Here is a 17,500-nt window from a genome sequence, read left to right on the forward strand (position 1 = left end):
TCTCTCTTTCTCTCTCTCTCTCTCTCTCGCCCGCGTTCACCCTTTGCTCCATCCGAGCTGCTGGAAGCAACACGACGCAGGTTTGCGGGTTCGGGCCTGAGCGGAAGCGCTTTGCTACTGTGGCGGTGTGCCGAAAGCCCACGATCTGCTTCGCGCGTCTGACAAAGTCTCGCGGAAAGCGTCGGCCTGGGGGGGCGGGGGATCGGGAGAATCGAGGCGCGCTTGCGTGCGTGCGTGTCCTTGTGTTGCCACGGCAGCGCTGATTAAACCAGATGCTTCCCCTCGTTACTACCCGAGGAGGAATGTTCTCCGACCGGATCCACCCCCCCCCACCTTCAGAAGCCTGAGACTGCAGGCTGAGCTGTTCGCTGAGGGGTCTCTCTCTCTCTGCTACCTCGCGCTAATGGCTCTGTACCTCCGAGAGGGGCGGGTCTTGGCTTACGAAGCCGCAAAGGGGCACTGTCTGCGGGGGGGGTGGTCGTGAGTTCCTTCTTGGAGGCGATCTGTGATCTCTGCGACGCGGCGGCGTGTTTGAACTTGGCGGGCGGTGACCAGGTGGCGGAGAAGGGGCTGATTCTTTCAGAGTCATGCGCTGCGTCCGTCTGTGCTGGCAGCAGGAGAAGGAAAAGGGCAGTCCTACCTTGTGGGGGGGGGGGGGAATGTTCCGGAAGACAAAGAGGAGACTTGTGACTCTACTAAAGCAACGGACAGAGGGACAGAGAGGGAAGATTAGCTTCCTCTGGCCCCCATTAGAAGCCCCCACCTGACGCAAGGCGCCGAGCTCCGGCCGCCCGGCCCCCTGGCGTGCCCCTCAGAGCACGTCGAGCAGAGGGCAGATGTGTCACCCCCACGGTGCCTGACCCCCTCCCCCCCCCCCCCCCCCCCAGCCCCCAATCCTCACACCCCCTGGAGAGTGGGCTCAACAGATGGGGCAGTCAGTAAATGCAAGGCTCAGCAGAAACCACACCACCAACACCGCCACCCCTTCGCACACAACCCCCCCCCCCCCCTCAACCTCTCTGCTCGCCTGTCCGCACCCCGGAGGGCGGCGTGTCCCTTTGTGCTGCCTCAGCCACCTGCCCCTCCACTTTTACCGGGACTCCGGAACGCTGGCGCTTGGCTCCAGGGAGGCTCCCGGCCAAGCAGCGAAAATCCTCGCCATCCTTGCCGAGATTAACAGTGAGAGTCTTCCACTGTGGGACATCCCCATTGGCCAGGGGTCACACTGAGATTAGATTTACAGAAACAGACAAAGGTAGGCAGGTTAACAAGCACGCTTTCTAGACAGACAGACAAATAAACATGATAAATAAACAGACAAATAAACAGGTTAACAAGCACGCTTTCTAGACAGACAGACAAATAAACATGATGGATGGATGGATGGATGGATGGATGGATGGATGGATGGATGGATGGATGGATGGATGGATGGATGGATGGATGGATGGATGGATGGATGGATGGATGGATGGATGGATGGATGGATGGATGGATGGATGGATGGATGGATGGATGGATGGATGGATGGATTGGACATGTCTCTCACCTTTATCTGAATTTCCTCTGCTACTCAGTGGACTAAGTCACCTTAATTGTGTGGCGATATAAGCTGAAACTTTCTCCCTCTGCGCTCCAGTGTGTTAGTGAGTGTGTGTGTGTGTGTGTGTGTGAACGTGCATATATGAGTGTGTGTGCATTTGCCTGTGGGTATTTGTGTGTGTGGGTGTGCGTACGTGCATGTGTGTGTGCATGAGCATATATGAGTGTGCGTGCATTTGCCTGTGGGTGTATGTGTTTGTGCGCGCACGTGTGTGTGTGTGTGTTTAATCTAATGTGCTGAAATGTGCAGCTGCAGTACTTTCCCTAATGCAGTCCCTGACTGGCTCTTCACTGGGTCCTACCTCAATGCGCTGGACCCAGCAAGAGAAAAGCAACACTCCTCGGAAACGAGGAGAGGCCGAGAGGAGGAGATGAGGAGAGAAGATCAGGAGGAGTAGAGGAAGAGACATGGAGAGTGGTTTTAGGTTCCCTCATTCTTGAAGAGGCCTAAAACGTTACAATTTGCCCCACTGTCTCTGACACCTTCTCTCCATCCCTAGAGGGATTACTGCCCCGTTCCAAAACCAGGAGAGAGAAATGTGTGCTCAGAGAGAGTCATTACATATATACTCTCTATGGACAATAACCTCACACACACACACGCGCACACACACACACACACACACACACACACACTCCTATGCATATATGTGTACTGTGAGGTGAGGAGCGGAGAGGAATCATCATTCCGTGCACTTCTGATCTCTCGCTCATTGTTGTGTGGAGAGACTGCCACAGCAGGGAGTCGGTTGCTAGGATACAGGTGAGCGGTCCTGATGCAAACGAGGAGTGGCTCTTTCGTCATGTGTTGTGGAGGAGACAAACCGCCCGGCGCCTCCCACAACGTGCCTCGGCTCTATAGGTCGCCGGATCCCCGCAGAGCAGCCACCACCAGGCCGATGGAGAAGGAGCGGGCCGTGGAATAGGGACGGAGATGGACGGAAAGCGGAACGGACAGCCTGCTTCCTGGTTCTTGTCTAGACAGCAGATGCGCTGGCTACGAGGCGGGTGCTCAGAGTGCACAAAAGACTCAGAGCACTTTTGGACCACTGGATGGAGAGAGTCCACACACACACACACACACACACACACACACACACACTTAATGGGACTAGTATACACTTACACGTCCCGATGTGCATATATAAGTGGGTAATAAATTATCCACTCTTCCCACTGGCTGTGTTGGTGCCCTTGAGCTGTGTGGGTACACGTGTGTGTATATGTGTGTGTTCGTGGGCGCGTGAACGTGTGTATAAGGTGTATGCAGTGTCACCTCTACCTAGGCTGGGATGCTGTGACTCCTCATCCATCAGTGGTGACAGGCAGTATGGCAATTGTCATAGAAACCCCTCATTTTAAACTTTGGTCGTGGTGCCAACCACTGACTGGGGGCTTGCCGGGCTACGGTTTCTACTCCCCACCTTGCACCCAGTGCGACCCACTTTCCTTCACTGCAGCGTGCGTGCGCGCGCGTTTGTGTGTGCGGAGGTGGGTGGGGGTGCGTGCGTGCGTGTCCATGCATTTGTGTGCAGCTGATTTGTTGTCTTGACCCCAAGGTGACCTTAGCATGTCATTTCACAGAAGGCGGGAGAGAGGGAGTAGGAGAGAGGGAAGCAGGGAGAGAGGGAAGAGAGAGGGAAGAGAGAGGGAAGAGAGGGAAGAGAGAGGGAAGAGAGGGAAGAGAGAGGGAAGAGAGAGGGAGAGAGGGAAGAGAGGGAGTAGGAGAGAGGGAAGAGAGAGGGAGAGAGGGAAGAGAGAGGGAAGAGAGGGAGTAGGAGAGAGGGAAGAGAGAGGGAAGAGAGAGGGAGAGAGGGAAGAGAGAGGGAAGAGAGGGAGTAGGAGAGAGGGAAGAGAGAGGGAAGAGAGAGGGAAGAGAGGGAAGAGAGAGGGAGAGGGAGTAGGAGAGAGGGAAGAGAGAGGGAGAGAGGGAAGAGAGAGGGAAGAGAGGGAAGAGAGAGGGAGAGAGGGAGTGGGAGAGAGGGAAGAGAGAGGGAGAGAGGGAAGAGAGAGGAAGAGAGGGAAGAGAGAGGGAAGAGAGGGAAGAGAGAGGGAGAGAGGGAGTAGGAGAGAGGGAAGAGAGAGGGAAGAGAGAGGGAGAGAGGGAAGAGAGAGGGAGAGAGGGAAGCAGGGAGAGAGGGAAGAGAGAGGGAGAGAGTCGCCTGGCCAAACAGCACTAGCATATGGGGCATGTGGAAGACGCAAAAGGGCACAAGCGCCAGCAGGACTCCCGGAGAAGATCCGGAGAGACGACACCAGCATCCCCCTAAAGGCGACCGGTGGGGGTGAATTTAACACGAAGACTGGTTGGAGGTCTCTCTCGTTTTCTCTTTGATTCTCTCTCTCGCTTCCTCTCTTCCTCTCTTCCCTCTCTGTGCCTTTGTTAGAACGGAGCGATGGGTCACGTGCGTCTCATGGTGATCAGGGGAGGCCTGCTGCCGCTCATGCCCCTTCGCCCTCGCTACAGAGTGCTCTGAGGTTCAGGGCACCCAATCTCAAGGAGAGCCGGTGGAGCCTACCCGTCCAGCAGTGTCAACCAATGTCCACCAATGTCCATCAAGGTCCATCAGTGCCCACCAATGTCCACCAATTTCTACAAATGCCCACCAATGTCCACCAATGCCCACCAATGTCCATAAATGCCCACCAATGTCCTTTAATGTCCATCAATGCCCACCAATGTCCTCCAATGTCCATCAATGCCCACCAATGTCCTCCAATGTCTACCAATGCCCACCAATGTCCATCAATGTCCACCAATGTCTTCCAATGCCCACCAATGCCCACCAATGTCCACCAATGTCTTCCAATGCCCACCAATGCCCACCAATGTCCACCAATGTCTTCCAATGTCCACCAATGCCCTCCAATGTCCATCAATGTCCACTGATGCCCACCAATGCCCACCAATGCCCATCAGTGCCCACCAATGTCCACCAATTGTCCACCTCTGCCCACAAGTGCCCAGGCCCTTATGCTTGTCTGCCTCACTCTCTGTGCAGTTGTTCCTCTCAAACAAAGAGACACAGGGCAGGCCAGTTCTGAAGATGGGCTCTTTCATCTGTCTCCATTGTGCTCTCTCTCTCTCTCTCTCTCTCTCTCTCTCTCTCTCTCTCTCTCTCTCTCTCTCTTTCTGTCTGTCATTGACTGACTGGCGGCTTCAGATCAAGGGCAGATGTGAAATGACACCTCTCTGTCCAAAGGCTCTGCTAAAGATTACCTCAGCGGCTGGCTGTAAAGAATTAATGAGTCTTTTGGAGGGCGTCACATTGATTCCAGCTCACCGTACCAAACCGTTAATAATCAGTGAGATTTAGCCCCGTCTGGCCCTGTGATGTCATGCATCAATTGAGCCTAAGGATGCTATCACGGGATTTGCGCAGCAATGGGACTTGTGTGTGTGTGTATGTGTGTGTGTGTGTGTGTGTGTGTGTGTGTGCACGTGCACGTGTAACAGAGAGAAAGGAACAGAACAACGGATTGGGTTTGTCTGGTTGCCTGTCTGTCTGTTTTTATGTTTGTTTGTCTGCCAGTCTGTCTGCATGTCTGCGCGTGTCCATGTGTTGCAGAGAGATAGGGGCTATGCGCACGCGCCCGACGCCAGGGTGTATTGCGCAGGTGTGTAGTTTGCCCTTACGACTCTACGGTGTCTGAGCAAAGCTGGATGGAGCTGGAGAGGAGAGAGGGAGAGAGTGAGCAGCACTGAGACCCCCCCCCCACACACACACACACACACACACACACAGGCGAATGCATTACACACATCAGTCAACTCAGCTTCATATTTCATAGCTGACTCTTAATGTACAATGCTGGAGTCACACACTAACTCACTCAAACACACACACATACACACACACACACACACACTCACACACAGAGCTGCTAAAGTGAGGAGGGTTAACTACAGGCACAGTGAACACATATCCATTGTAACACTAATTACACTGCTCATTCATTATACATATTCTCTACCAGATTCAGTTGCACTTTTTAATAGTTTTACACATGTAATAGGCTATAGACAGTGAGAGGCCGAGAGTGCGAGAGAGAGAGAGAGAGAGAGAGAGAGCGACGGTGTCTGTGCACCATGTCTCACTACAGCATTGATCAGGATTTCAGCTGCCTCCCATTTCCTCTCACTAATGTGAATGGCTGAGCTGTGAGCCAGAGGCACACACACACACACACACACACACACACACACACACACACAGTCTAATATAGAGGTTCAATGTCTCTCAATCTAAGCAGGAAATAAGATGTGTGCGCCAGGGCCCAGCCACACCCTTCTCAGCTACTAAAGGTCATGGCCATCCAGTCTCTTGACATTTGCCGAGTGTGTTTATGTGAGTGTGTGTGTTTCTTTATGTTTGAAAATCTGAGCAAACACTTCCTTATTTGAGCATGAGAAAATGGACCAAGAAATATCCCACAGCACGTATGTGTGTCTGTGTGTGTGTGTGTGTGTGTGTGTGTGTGTGTGCGTGTGTTTGTGCATTTCTAATGGAGTGGAAGCAACCAAGGGACAGTTGCTCTAACCTTTAAATCAATGAGGCTTTGGTGCGATGGTTAGGCTGTGGCGCCCCCTAGAGGCCGGAGGGACTCACTGCTCCAGCCCATCAGGGGCACAGCCATGCCGATTGCTTATTTCATTAACTGCACATTTGGAGCTACTTCTCTCCCTGGAAGTTCTGACCAGAATTCACACACACACACACACACACACACCGACACAGCGCCTCTGGGTCTTTCCCAAGCTTTGTAGTTGAACTTCAAAGCCCTCTGACCGCGCTGCTCATTTGCTGTGGCTTTGCCCTGTAGTGTTGTCCCCGCTTCACACACACACACACACACACACTCACGAAGCCATCCGTCCAAGCCCCGTCCTCCAGGGTCTAGAGTTTCAGACGAGCCCTTTCCATCTCAGCCATTCCCCTTCCTGGCGCTTCCTGAACCCGGCGAGCTGTCGACCAATCGGACGTTGCCGGCAGAAGTAGAATCCGGGTCAGGCGTTTACGAGGCGCAGCCCGCGTCAGGCGCCACGAGACCTCAGTCCTCAGAACCACAGGACAGAGTGAGGAATCTCGCATGCTAGGATTTGTAAACCAATTACAAGCACCGACCAAGAGTTGGAGCTCACAATTAATGTCCTAATTGAGGTCAGTCTTGTTAATTTAGTGGTAAATTAGAACAGTTAATATGCATATATTAGGAGGGCCAAGGGAGACTGTAAAAATAAGGTACGGGAAAATGACCTCTTAAGTAGAGTGAGGGGGTCTTCTTCTGCTCCACTTCCACTACTGTACTGCGGGACGGGAGCAGCAGGACAGACGGGATGTCCTGGATTCTCTGCTGTGATAGGGCAGACGAGAGCCTACAGTGTCCTTCATACACACACACACACACACACACACACACACACACACACACACACACACAGAGACACTTTATAGCCCTATGGTATGAATGTTATAAATTAAACATTTACTTTTTCATATATAAACTGGTTCCTCCTCCTACAAACTCAGAAGCAGTATGCTTGCACAGCTGATGAAAGACCTCTGCCTGAAACCTCTGCCCTTGTGGAACTCTGTGTTCTACAATTTTGAATCTCTCTCTCTCTCTCTCTCTCTCTCTCTCTCTAATCTCTCTCTAACTCTCTATCTTACACACCTGCGTGATATAGACAGATTGTTTGCTGCACAGAAAGCTTACTTACAGAAATGGAGACACATAAAACAGCAAACACAAGATTGGACCTGCAGAGCTCAATATGTGTGTGCACATGGAAAAAGAAGCAATTATTCTCTCTCTCACTCTCTTTCTCTCACCCTCTCTCTCTCTCTAACACTCTCTCTGTCTAACACTCTCTTGCACACGCGCACACACACACACACACACACACAGTCTCTGTAGAATTCAGCGGAGCATGCTGAGTGTACCACAGGTGTGCGAGTGAAAACCTGTTAGTGTGTTCTCTGTGTGAGACATTTTCAGAGAGAAAACGCTAGAGAGAGAGACAGAGAGAGAGAGAAAGATGCAGTCTTTTATGAATAATGGATATGTATGCCTATGGACAAACGCTTGCCAAAACTCATATCCCCATCTGATCTCTCCAGGGAAGTTAGAGAATTTTTTTCCCCTCATTTTCAACAACACATGAGGGGGCTAAATCTACCAATCCAAATGCAAATATGTGTGTGTGCAAGTGTGTATTCATGTGTGCGTGTATGCATGTGTGTGTGTGCAGGTGTGTATTCATGTATGCACATGTGCATGTGTGTGTGTATGTCTGTGTATTTACATGTGCGTGTGTGTGTGTGTGTGTGTGTGCAGGTGTGTATTCATGTGTGCGCATGTGTGTGTATGTCTGAGTATTTACATGTGTGTGTGTGTGTGTCTGTGTATTTAAGTGCATGTGTGTGTATGCGTGTGTGTATGTCTGTGTTTGTGTGTGTGTGTCTGTGTGTGTGTGTGTATGCATGTATGTCTGTGAGTTTATGTGTGCGTGTGTGTGTCTGTGTGTGTGTGCACGCATGTGTGTGTGTATGCGCGTGTGTCTTTGTCTGTGTGTGTGTGTGTCTGTGTGTTTATGTCTGCACATGCGGGTGATTTCCTGACCACACATCTCAAAGCACCCCTGTTCTCTTCAGCAAACAGACAGTATGGCATCTCCTCTCATCGCCGTTGGCACGGTAAAAGCAGAGTGCGGAAACACTGCATGGTTGGCAGCTGATGTCAACAGTGATAACACGTAGCGAACACACTCGGACTGTCCGGAATGCAGTGCAGCTTGGATGGCAGACTTGGCATGCGCGTGCGCCGCGGGGCCAAACGTCGCCTCTCCACGCTGATATTTTTAGCAGCTGCTCAGTGTGTGCGGGGTCCTTCTACTGCACGTCCTTCAGAACCGCCAGGACCACAACTGGCCACTGCCCTGTTCCAGGACCACAGCCACCTGCTTGTGGCTGTGTGTGTGTGTGTGTGTGTGTGTGTGTGTGTGTGTGGCTGTGTGTGGCTGTGTGTGTGTGTGTGTGTGTGTGTGGTAGTCATAGAGGTTTAACCAGCAATGACAGGTGGGTCTGAATCATAGGTGGACACTGCCAGCATACAGTGTGTATCTGCAGTCTCTCTCTCTCTCTCTCTCTCTCACACACACACAACAAACACAGCTTTAGCCAGCAGCATTCTCTGGGCCATCCTTAACATGAAGGACAATGCCGATCTATTCCAGGAAGCAATATCTCTCTCCTTTTCTCTCTCTTTCCCCCCCCCCCCCCCCTTTTTCCCTTCTCTTCCCTCCTGAGCGCTGAAAGGTCCAGTGGCCAAACCCTCGCTCCTTCGCTCCCTCGCTCCCTCCATACCTCCCGCCTTCCTCTCGGTGTGTCTCTGGCTAACGTAACCTTGTGGAGACGCTGCTGGAATGTCAGCCGGCTTTGTCGTCCTGGAACACAGATCCAAACATCTGCTGTGGCACTGCCATGCGGCACGACAGCCAGGACACACACATACACACACACACACACACACAGATACATTACACACATACGTTCTCTCTTTCTCTCTCTCTCTCTCTCTCTCTCTCTCTCTCTCTCTCTCTCTCTCTCTCTCTCTCTCTCTCAAGTACCTGCACACATCCACACACACGCGACATATCTGTTTTCCCGTTGCACCCTTGATGGAGAGAGCGCTTGGTAAACCGCAGGAATCGGCTCACAGTCAACACTCGTAAAGTCTCCCATCTGCTGCTGTATCATCACACACACACACACACACACACACACAGATTATGGGCACTCCTACATCGGTGATATTGTGCAGTTAAATTCTGCATTAGGAATAAAAAAATATATATATGCACCAACTTATTCGTTTTTAAGCACACACATTTTCTATTTAAGCTTGGCCATGTAATTTATGGGTGGGGTCAAGGATGCATTCATGTTGAAGGGAATGTGCGTGTATGTGATGATGCAGTGGCACGGGGGTGATTCAAACCACCTCTCTCTCTCTCTCTCTCTCTCTCTCTCTCGCTCTCTCTCTCTCTCTCTCTCTCGCTCTCTCTCAAAGCCCATTTGTAGCGATCGCTCAGTCTGGCGTCAACTCAACACTGCCATCTACTGGCCAAGAGTTCTGGTTTGTGTGCCACAGTTTGCATATCTCTCTCTCTCGCACACACACACACACACACACACACACACACATATATATATATATATCTTGGAGCAGAGAATGTGAGCTTCCTTTCTTCTGACTGACTGTAATCTGTCTATACGGCTGTGACTACCGCTTCGCGTGCTTTTACGGATTCATTTCTTAATTGTTTCATCGATTGCAAAATGAGCATATAAGCCTGTACGCGCGATCTACATCGGGCCGGATGGAGCGATAGAGGAGAGAAAAAAAGAGAAGAGAGGTAGGGAAAATACTTGAGAGAGAGAGAGAGAGAGAGAGAGAGAGAGAGAGAGAGAGAGAGAAACTGGTGTTGTGAATCTTCCCTATATGTGACATATAAAAAAGCTGACAGAGTCTGGAGCAACTCCCAAAGTGTCAGTACTTTCGTTTAAACAAGAGAGAGAGAGAGAGAGAGAGAGAGAGAGAGTAGGTGCGGGGGGGCTGCCAGTTCTCCCCCTTTCTCCAAGGTGCAGACGGAGAGGAGATGGAATTTGACAGGAGAGAAAATTGATTTTCTGGGATGAGATTTAGGTGCGATGGGCAAAGCCGAATGAAGGTTAGCAGAGGGGCGGGAGTCATTAACGCGCGCGCCGCCATCCTCGCGGCAGGCAGGGCCTGCGTGGGGCTGGTAAAAGCGCTCGGGCGCTTTTTGGAGCAAGCAGGTAAAGAAAGCTGTAAAAGCACGTCCCCCATTTATCGATACAGTAACCCGGTCGTAGGCACATGCATGGCTACTGTGCTCCGCGGAGCGTCCTGAGCGATGCGCTGTGAGACGCCTTAAGCATCCAACCTCGATGGCTCGCCGGGTTTTCCACTTTCCAACCAGAAAATTCCCCCTTTTCCCCGGGGACGGGCGTTGGAAGAGATATCTGTGCCTTTTTATCGGGGATACCTCAAAGAACCCGACCGAGTTTCTCTGCTCCTGGGTACTGAAGGAAAGAAGGCTTTTTATCTGTCACCCGTGGAGCAGCCAAACGGCGTAAACTCTTCCGAGAAAGGGGGGCGGAATCCAAATATTGCAAAAGTAAAATAAATAGATAAATAATTCCTGCCAAGCTGCTGCCTATGTACGAGGCTGTGTCTATTTTTTATTTTTATTTTTTATCAGAGACTAATTGGTGACATTGGTAACACCGACTGGAACGCTGGCAACAGTTGGAGCGCATCCTATTGGCAACAATGGCACTGTGTTTATTTTTAACACCGGTTTTATCAGTCAAAGCCATCGTTTCCCATTTCAGAAAAAAAACCTCGACTTCATCTGAGAGGTGCTCTGTAGTAAACGTTTCATTGCCTTCTTTTCTGTTTAATTATCTGCACTGCCGAATAACCAACAATTGCGTGTACGTTCTGGTTGCATGCTGTAACCTGTGCTTACATACTTTCTTGCGATATCTACAGCGTAACAGGAAAAGGAAACAAATGTTTGGTCCCTGTTAAATTTACAGAAGAAGAGTCACTTAAATCTAGTGAATTCAAATTCAAGTTCAAATCAGCCACCGCTGAAATTTTTGTTCCTTTCAAGAAATCTAGTTCACTGAAAAGAAATCAGAGCTCCCGCTGGAACGAAAGGGATCATGAACGGTTTTGTGGTTTGTCGAGCTTATTGGCGTACATGACGTATCAGCACTATGGTTTAAAATACACATATGGTATCATCATTTTCTGTTCACTTTGATTTTTTAAAAAAGATATTCGTTTCGTTTCACGAAATGTCAGTTGTACCTCGTTCATTGCAGCATCTGCCATCGGGAATTTAATATGTTTCGTTTTACTGACTAAAACAAACATGTTATTACTCGAACTGTCACGAAGCAAAGACACTTTCAAAAATGTAGTGGGGACCAAAGCTGCCCTTTCCTAAAGTGTTCCCAGCTCTCTATCCACCTACTCAAACCTAAAGTTTCTGTCTTGCTGACAGGAAAGGATTTGGTCTGATATGGAGAATCAGAAAAAAGCAACAGAACACCTAAAGCTCTTAAAATATTTGTCACACCTCTGTCTGTGCTGTCTAGAATTTTGGTCTGGATTTTAGTCATGTCCTTAAAAGTGGCCACCGCCTCAATGCAGTATGTTTCCTCTCCGGTTTCCAATCTGCCAATGAACAGATAAGCAATATTAAAGGTATATTTCGTTGTAGACAGATTGCACTAGAAACAGATTTCTGTGTAACCCAGTCATTCTGAGCAGCTGCTCTGGGTAGATCTTGCTCAGAGTGACGTCAGTCAGCCACAAAACACACACTCGTCTCTTCCGCCGTCCTGCCTCTGTTCCTTGCGTTGTGATCTTACTGCACCCCCCCACCGTGTGTTTATCACGCGACAGATGGTCAGTCCACTCTCCGAGCAGTGCGCACTGCGTTTACCGGCTTTGTCGCGGGTTCTTTTTTTTTCTTCTTTTTTTTTTGCACACGTACACACTTCTGACCAGCTTGTATCTTCCCCACACTCCTTTAACAATGCAGTGCGTCTTGTTGAATTCTCCTTTCCCTCTCGCTCTGCCAACACCCAGCCATGAACCTGTTGGGGCTGAACTGGCAGCTGAAGCCGTTGGAGGGTCCCATGCTGAGTCATGGCCTGGGCGCCGGCCTGCCGGCTAGCAGCGACACCGCGGCGGTGCCCCCCATAGGCAGAGGTAAGCGGCGCCGTTCCTGAATCCGGAAATTTGAGCCCACGCGCACTACATACCGAGTTCTGTCACGGGGGAAGAGCAGCATATGGGATGTTTGTTAATGATAAGGTTTGATAAAGCTAAGTCGAGGGGCACAAAGTACACTGTGGACCGCGAGAATCGTGAGGGCCCTCCCCTGATCTTTCGCAATCGCTAGACTGGGGCCGTCCGCCATTTATTCCACAGTCTGACACCTTTCCCGTAGACCTTCTGTTTTCACTTACTCAGAGTCTCAGACTGAGTCATAGCACATTGAAACTGAATCTTCTGAAGAGTCTCTTTTACTCTTTTTCCCTTACTTTCTCTCTCTCTCTCTCTCTCTCTCTCTCTCTCTCTCTCTCTCTCTCTCTCTCTCTCTCTCTGTCTCCCATGCCCATAGCTACATGCAGTTTCAGCTGCTCTGTGATTAAAAAAGCGAGATGTTCATCCTTCTTTCTGGATATGTAATTCTTTCAGCGCTAGCTCCAGGATTTCTGCGGGCTGCCGGAGAAGAATGGGAGTGCGTACTACTCAGATATTGCAGTATGCTGTGAATGCAGCATGCATATGGTATTCCCACACTATTAATGCCAGTTCGGAATCTCTCAGAAGTCTCTTGTACCATTTCTCCAGGCTCACACCAAAAAAGGATCAGGGGAACTGCACGGCAGTCACGCATGCACCCCCCCCCCCCCCCCCCCCCCCCCCCTCTTTGTCAGCGTGATCTGTCTCACTCCCACACTGCGTATGCCTCCCGGTCTCACTATCCCAGGCGATGGCTGTCCTTGCCTATGACACATATCCCCCCCCCCACCTGAAGGACATTTCCGTGACTCCCTGCGGCAGGGACGCGCCACCTGTCCGCCCCGCGCTGTAATCGAGTCGTGCCAGCCAGAAACCTCCAAACCTCCAAAGCTCAGTCTCTCAATCTCTCTCTCTCTCTTTCTCTTCACTTTCATGTTCTCCCCCCCCACCTTTTCTGCCTGTAACACCAGCCGAGAGCAGAGGCGGTAGCGCTTGCACCGCTGTGATGGCCCACAAGTGCTCTCTTCTCCTCTTATAGCCGCGGCCTGGAAAATGCTCTCCAGCCGAAGAGCGCCAAATCTCTCTTTCGACAGGGTGCCATCATCTCTGCTCACACTTGAACATGTGTACCTCATGCGCGCTGTATGTCCGCCATATGCTGTGTTTGCCGGTGCTCTGGTTCATCTCTGCTGTGTAACTGTGATGGGGGTAATCTGTATAACGTGCCTTCATGTCTTGATTAATCTCTGCTGTTTGACTATTTTTACGGGTCACCTGTACAGTGTGCTTGTAACGTTTGGCTAATCTCTGCTGTTTAAGAATGCTTTGTGTAACATACACAATGTGCCTTCCATTTTGCAAAATCTAAATTATGCTTTCCTGTGATTTTGATTAATCTTTTTCTTATTCCTTATTAATCTAGTCTCTTATTAATCTTGAGCGCGCCCCCCGTGCTCCACTTCCACAGAACAACTCCTCACAGCTCCATGTTAATGAGCAGCCCGGGTTGGGAGTCGTGGGGGGGGCGAGGCACTTCCTCCCGAACGCATTTCACTTCCTCCCGAACGCATCTGCGTCCCCCCTCTGCCTCCTCACCCAGCCAGAGGTCTCCGGCGTCCGACTGACCTGATTACGGGAGGACGCCGCGCACGCACGTGTGCCTCTCTGCCGCGCAAGCAAAACCCGGCCATTGTCACCAGCAAAAAAGGAGTGTGAGAGAGAGAGAGAGAGAGAGGGAGAGAGAGTTTTTTTCCCCCATTACATCAGAAGCAGTTAACAGCATGGAAGATTAAGAGGGCACACCGGGCCTGTGTTGTGTTGACATGAGCTCCAGGATTGGGGCGGGAGAGACGCATACAGCTCTCTTTTCAACCCTTCAGGAGATACGGAGGAGGAGGCAGAGAGCGATTGAATCTGAGGCGAGACACGGACGCCGGTCTCGTTCCCTGCCTCCAGTGTAGGGGGGATCGCTCCCCCACCCCTTCCCTACGGAGGGATCCACCAATCAACCGCTTTCCTTCTTCTGTTCGATTTTATGATCGTATGGTTTCTATCATTTTTCTCTCTCCACGCAGATATTCCAGCAATCCTGCGGCCTTTTCCGACGGTGTCTTTTTTTTAAAAATAAAAACACAACACAACTCGGACAACGCCATGCACAACATGAATTGCAAGTCCGAAAGGCTTTCTGATGAAACCATCTGCAGGTCCAGATGTAATCCTGGAGGCCTCGCACTTAAGACCTCGTGCTTTGCGTTGGTGTCACAGGTGCCTTCCCTCCAGCTTACGAAGAGCCAGAGGCCACAGCGAGCTCACCACGTGCTCACGCGATCTCTGAGTTCTTTACATTCTTACCCCTAGAACTGGATGTTACAGGTTGTGGCAGTTCTCACACTTAAGCTCAAGGATCTCAACGCATGTTGAGTCTCAGAAACGTGCTCCAGTTGTAGTGCTCCTTTCCCTCAGCTGTGCGCGCACCCGTTTTTGCGTAACGCATCCAAAAGCGCCCGGAGCCCGGGCGGAACCTCCGTCGTCCACGTTTCCATGGAGCGCCTAAGCTCCGGCACTGACTTTCCCGCTGTCCTCCTCTGCACCTCAGGGGCCGGCACATTGCGGAACAGCAGCATCGACACGGGCGACGTGGAGGTGGGCCGACGGGTGACCCAGGAGGTGCCGCCCGGCATGTTCTGGCGGTCCCTGCTGCACCTCAGCCAGCCGCAGTTCCTGAAGTTCAACATCTCGCTGGGCAAAGACGCCCTCTTCGGGGTGTACATCCGCAAAGGCCTGCCCCCGTCCCACGCACAGGTGATCGCACTCGCTGGGAGCTGCCGCCGCGTAAACACTCCGGCGCAAAACGCGCTCGCCAGCCCCCGTTAACAATGAACTCGCATTCACGTTAACAGTGAAATTTAATTAACCTCCCTAAATGATCTGCCATGACTCATACCATGTTGACGTCGCCCGTAAATTGAAAACTGAGAATACGGTTCTCTGCTTTCTTTTCTGTACTCTTTCTCTCTCTCTCTCCCCAGTATGACTACATGGAGCGCTTGGACGGCAAAGAGAAGTGGAGCGTGGTGGAGTCTCCTCGGGAGCGGCGCAGCATCCAGACGGTGGTCCTCAACGAGGCAGTGTTCGTGCAGTACCTGGACCCGGGGACATGGCACCTGGCCTTCTACAACGATGGCAAGGAGAAAGAGCCTGTGTCTTTCAGCACGGCTGTTCTGGGTCAGTCAGCCCTCCCTCCCTCTCTCTCTCTCTCTCTCTCTCTCTCTCTCTCTCCCTCTCTCTCTCTCTCTCTCTCTCTCTCTCTCTCACACAAGCACTCTCTCCTCACCACCTTCTCTGCCGCATTACTGCGTCCCCCGCCGGCCTGCGAAATTCACTCGGAGTCGTTTTCCACTTCCTTTCGGGGAGCGCTGAGAGGGTTGAAGAGAGGCGAAGAGGAGGAGCAGAGCGGAGGAGTGGAACAGAGCGCTTTTTTGCCCTCATCCTAAGAGGAGTTGGAGGGAGGTGCCGAGGAGACAAGCAGGCTGGAAGACAGCTGTGGTTGTTTTTTGTTTTTTTAAACGGAATGTGGCAAATGAGACAAATGAGATATAAATGAGAGACAAATGAGAAGACAAATGTTAGCGAGGTTTAGGTGTGGATTTAGCTACCTAGTAATACAGTACAGTGGAAATACAGATATTGGAGACGAGGCGTCCGTACAGGCGAAGAATTACCGTTCACTGCGTATGGCTGCACGCGACTCAATACCAACTAAGGGAGGAAGTGTCAAGTATGAAAACAGAGAGGCTTTGAGGAGACGCTTTGATGGCGTCAGGCCTAACACCGAAGGACAGAAGGGGGACATATAGACAGAGCTGGAGGACAGCAGATCAGTTCCCACCACGCAAGACCACTACGCATACAAAGCAGATCAGCCCAAACCTGACTTTGGGACTTTCATTTTTTTTTAATTTTCATTGCTCCCATGAAAGAAAACAATCTGCAGCCTTTTAACTTAGCACATTGCCTGTACAGAAACATTATGAATATTCTCACTTCAAGATGTAACTGTAATAAGCGACATCGCACCAATTAGCTTTAAACACATCAATAGTGCTGCTACTCACGGCTAATGAAGTCGCTTAACCTGGTTGTATTAATAATAATGCAGAACTCTGGAGGAAGAGAGAGAGAGAGAGAGAGAGAGAGAGAGAGAGACATTGAGCAATGGCGATAAAGATACAGAGGCAGCGCCATTAGAGAATCAGACACCTATGTGACTTTCTTCCAGACTTGAAAGCCTGACCAAGGTGAGGCCTGATGTTGCGTGTTTACTGAATTGTATAATTCGTCTCCGATTCCTTTATGCCACCAGATGTGCACGCATCAGGTTATTAAAACAGCCTCACACAAGTCGGACAGGAACCTCTCTCTCGTTATCTCGGACAGCGATCAATTATCTTTTTTCTCTTTACACCCACTGATGTGCTGGTAAATTCAGTCATGTTAAAGTGTTAAACTTCTCCAAAATAACACAAAGGGGTACTTTTCATTCATTAGAAGCTACCTGACAGGTCTGATTAAGAATAGATATTTCACAGTGGGTTATTACCGACAGCGATAAAACGCCTCCGTGCCAATTGCGTATGTAATTTGTACCGTCTGTACCCATCGTGACACTCAGAACTGAGACCATGGGACGTTCGGCTACAGGGCTCACCACATTTCTGCTCTAAACCACAAAGAACGCAAATCGTTGTTTTTGTTTATTTTGTTTATTTTGTTTTTCTAGTGTGACGGTGCACACATGCAAAGCGTGTCCCGTAAAGTTTGTTTGTTTGGTTTTTTGTGTCAGTGTTTGATCACATTTCTGTTGCTTTTTTTTTTTTTTTTTTCTCGAGAATTTGATGAACTCTCTAATTTAGCAACACATAAATATTTCTGTACATGTTCCCTATATCTTTAAATCTGCATAACAGATCTTTGCGACACATCATGCCCGTGTTATGCCACAATCAGCAGCTGTCGTTGGGATGAATTTTTTCATACATTTCTG

General features: G+C 50.4%; 1 protein-coding gene across 1 annotated transcript in view; it reads left to right on the plus strand.

Annotated features, from left to right (window-relative positions):
* Positions 1-17,500, plus strand: part of tenm2 (teneurin transmembrane protein 2) — a 156,099-nt gene that overhangs the window by 111,563 nt on the left and 27,036 nt on the right. Inside the window, exons 6-8 of the mRNA XM_035532332.1 lie at positions 12,292-12,414; positions 15,053-15,258; positions 15,486-15,681. Coding sequence (XP_035388225.1) covers positions 12,292-12,414; positions 15,053-15,258; positions 15,486-15,681 — 525 coding nt within the window. The remainder of the gene's footprint in view (positions 1-12,291; positions 12,415-15,052; positions 15,259-15,485; positions 15,682-17,500) is intronic.

This window comes from Electrophorus electricus, chromosome 12, assembly GCF_013358815.1.
Source record: "Electrophorus electricus isolate fEleEle1 chromosome 12, fEleEle1.pri, whole genome shotgun sequence".
Lineage (NCBI taxonomy): Eukaryota > Metazoa > Chordata > Actinopteri > Gymnotiformes > Gymnotidae > Electrophorus > Electrophorus electricus.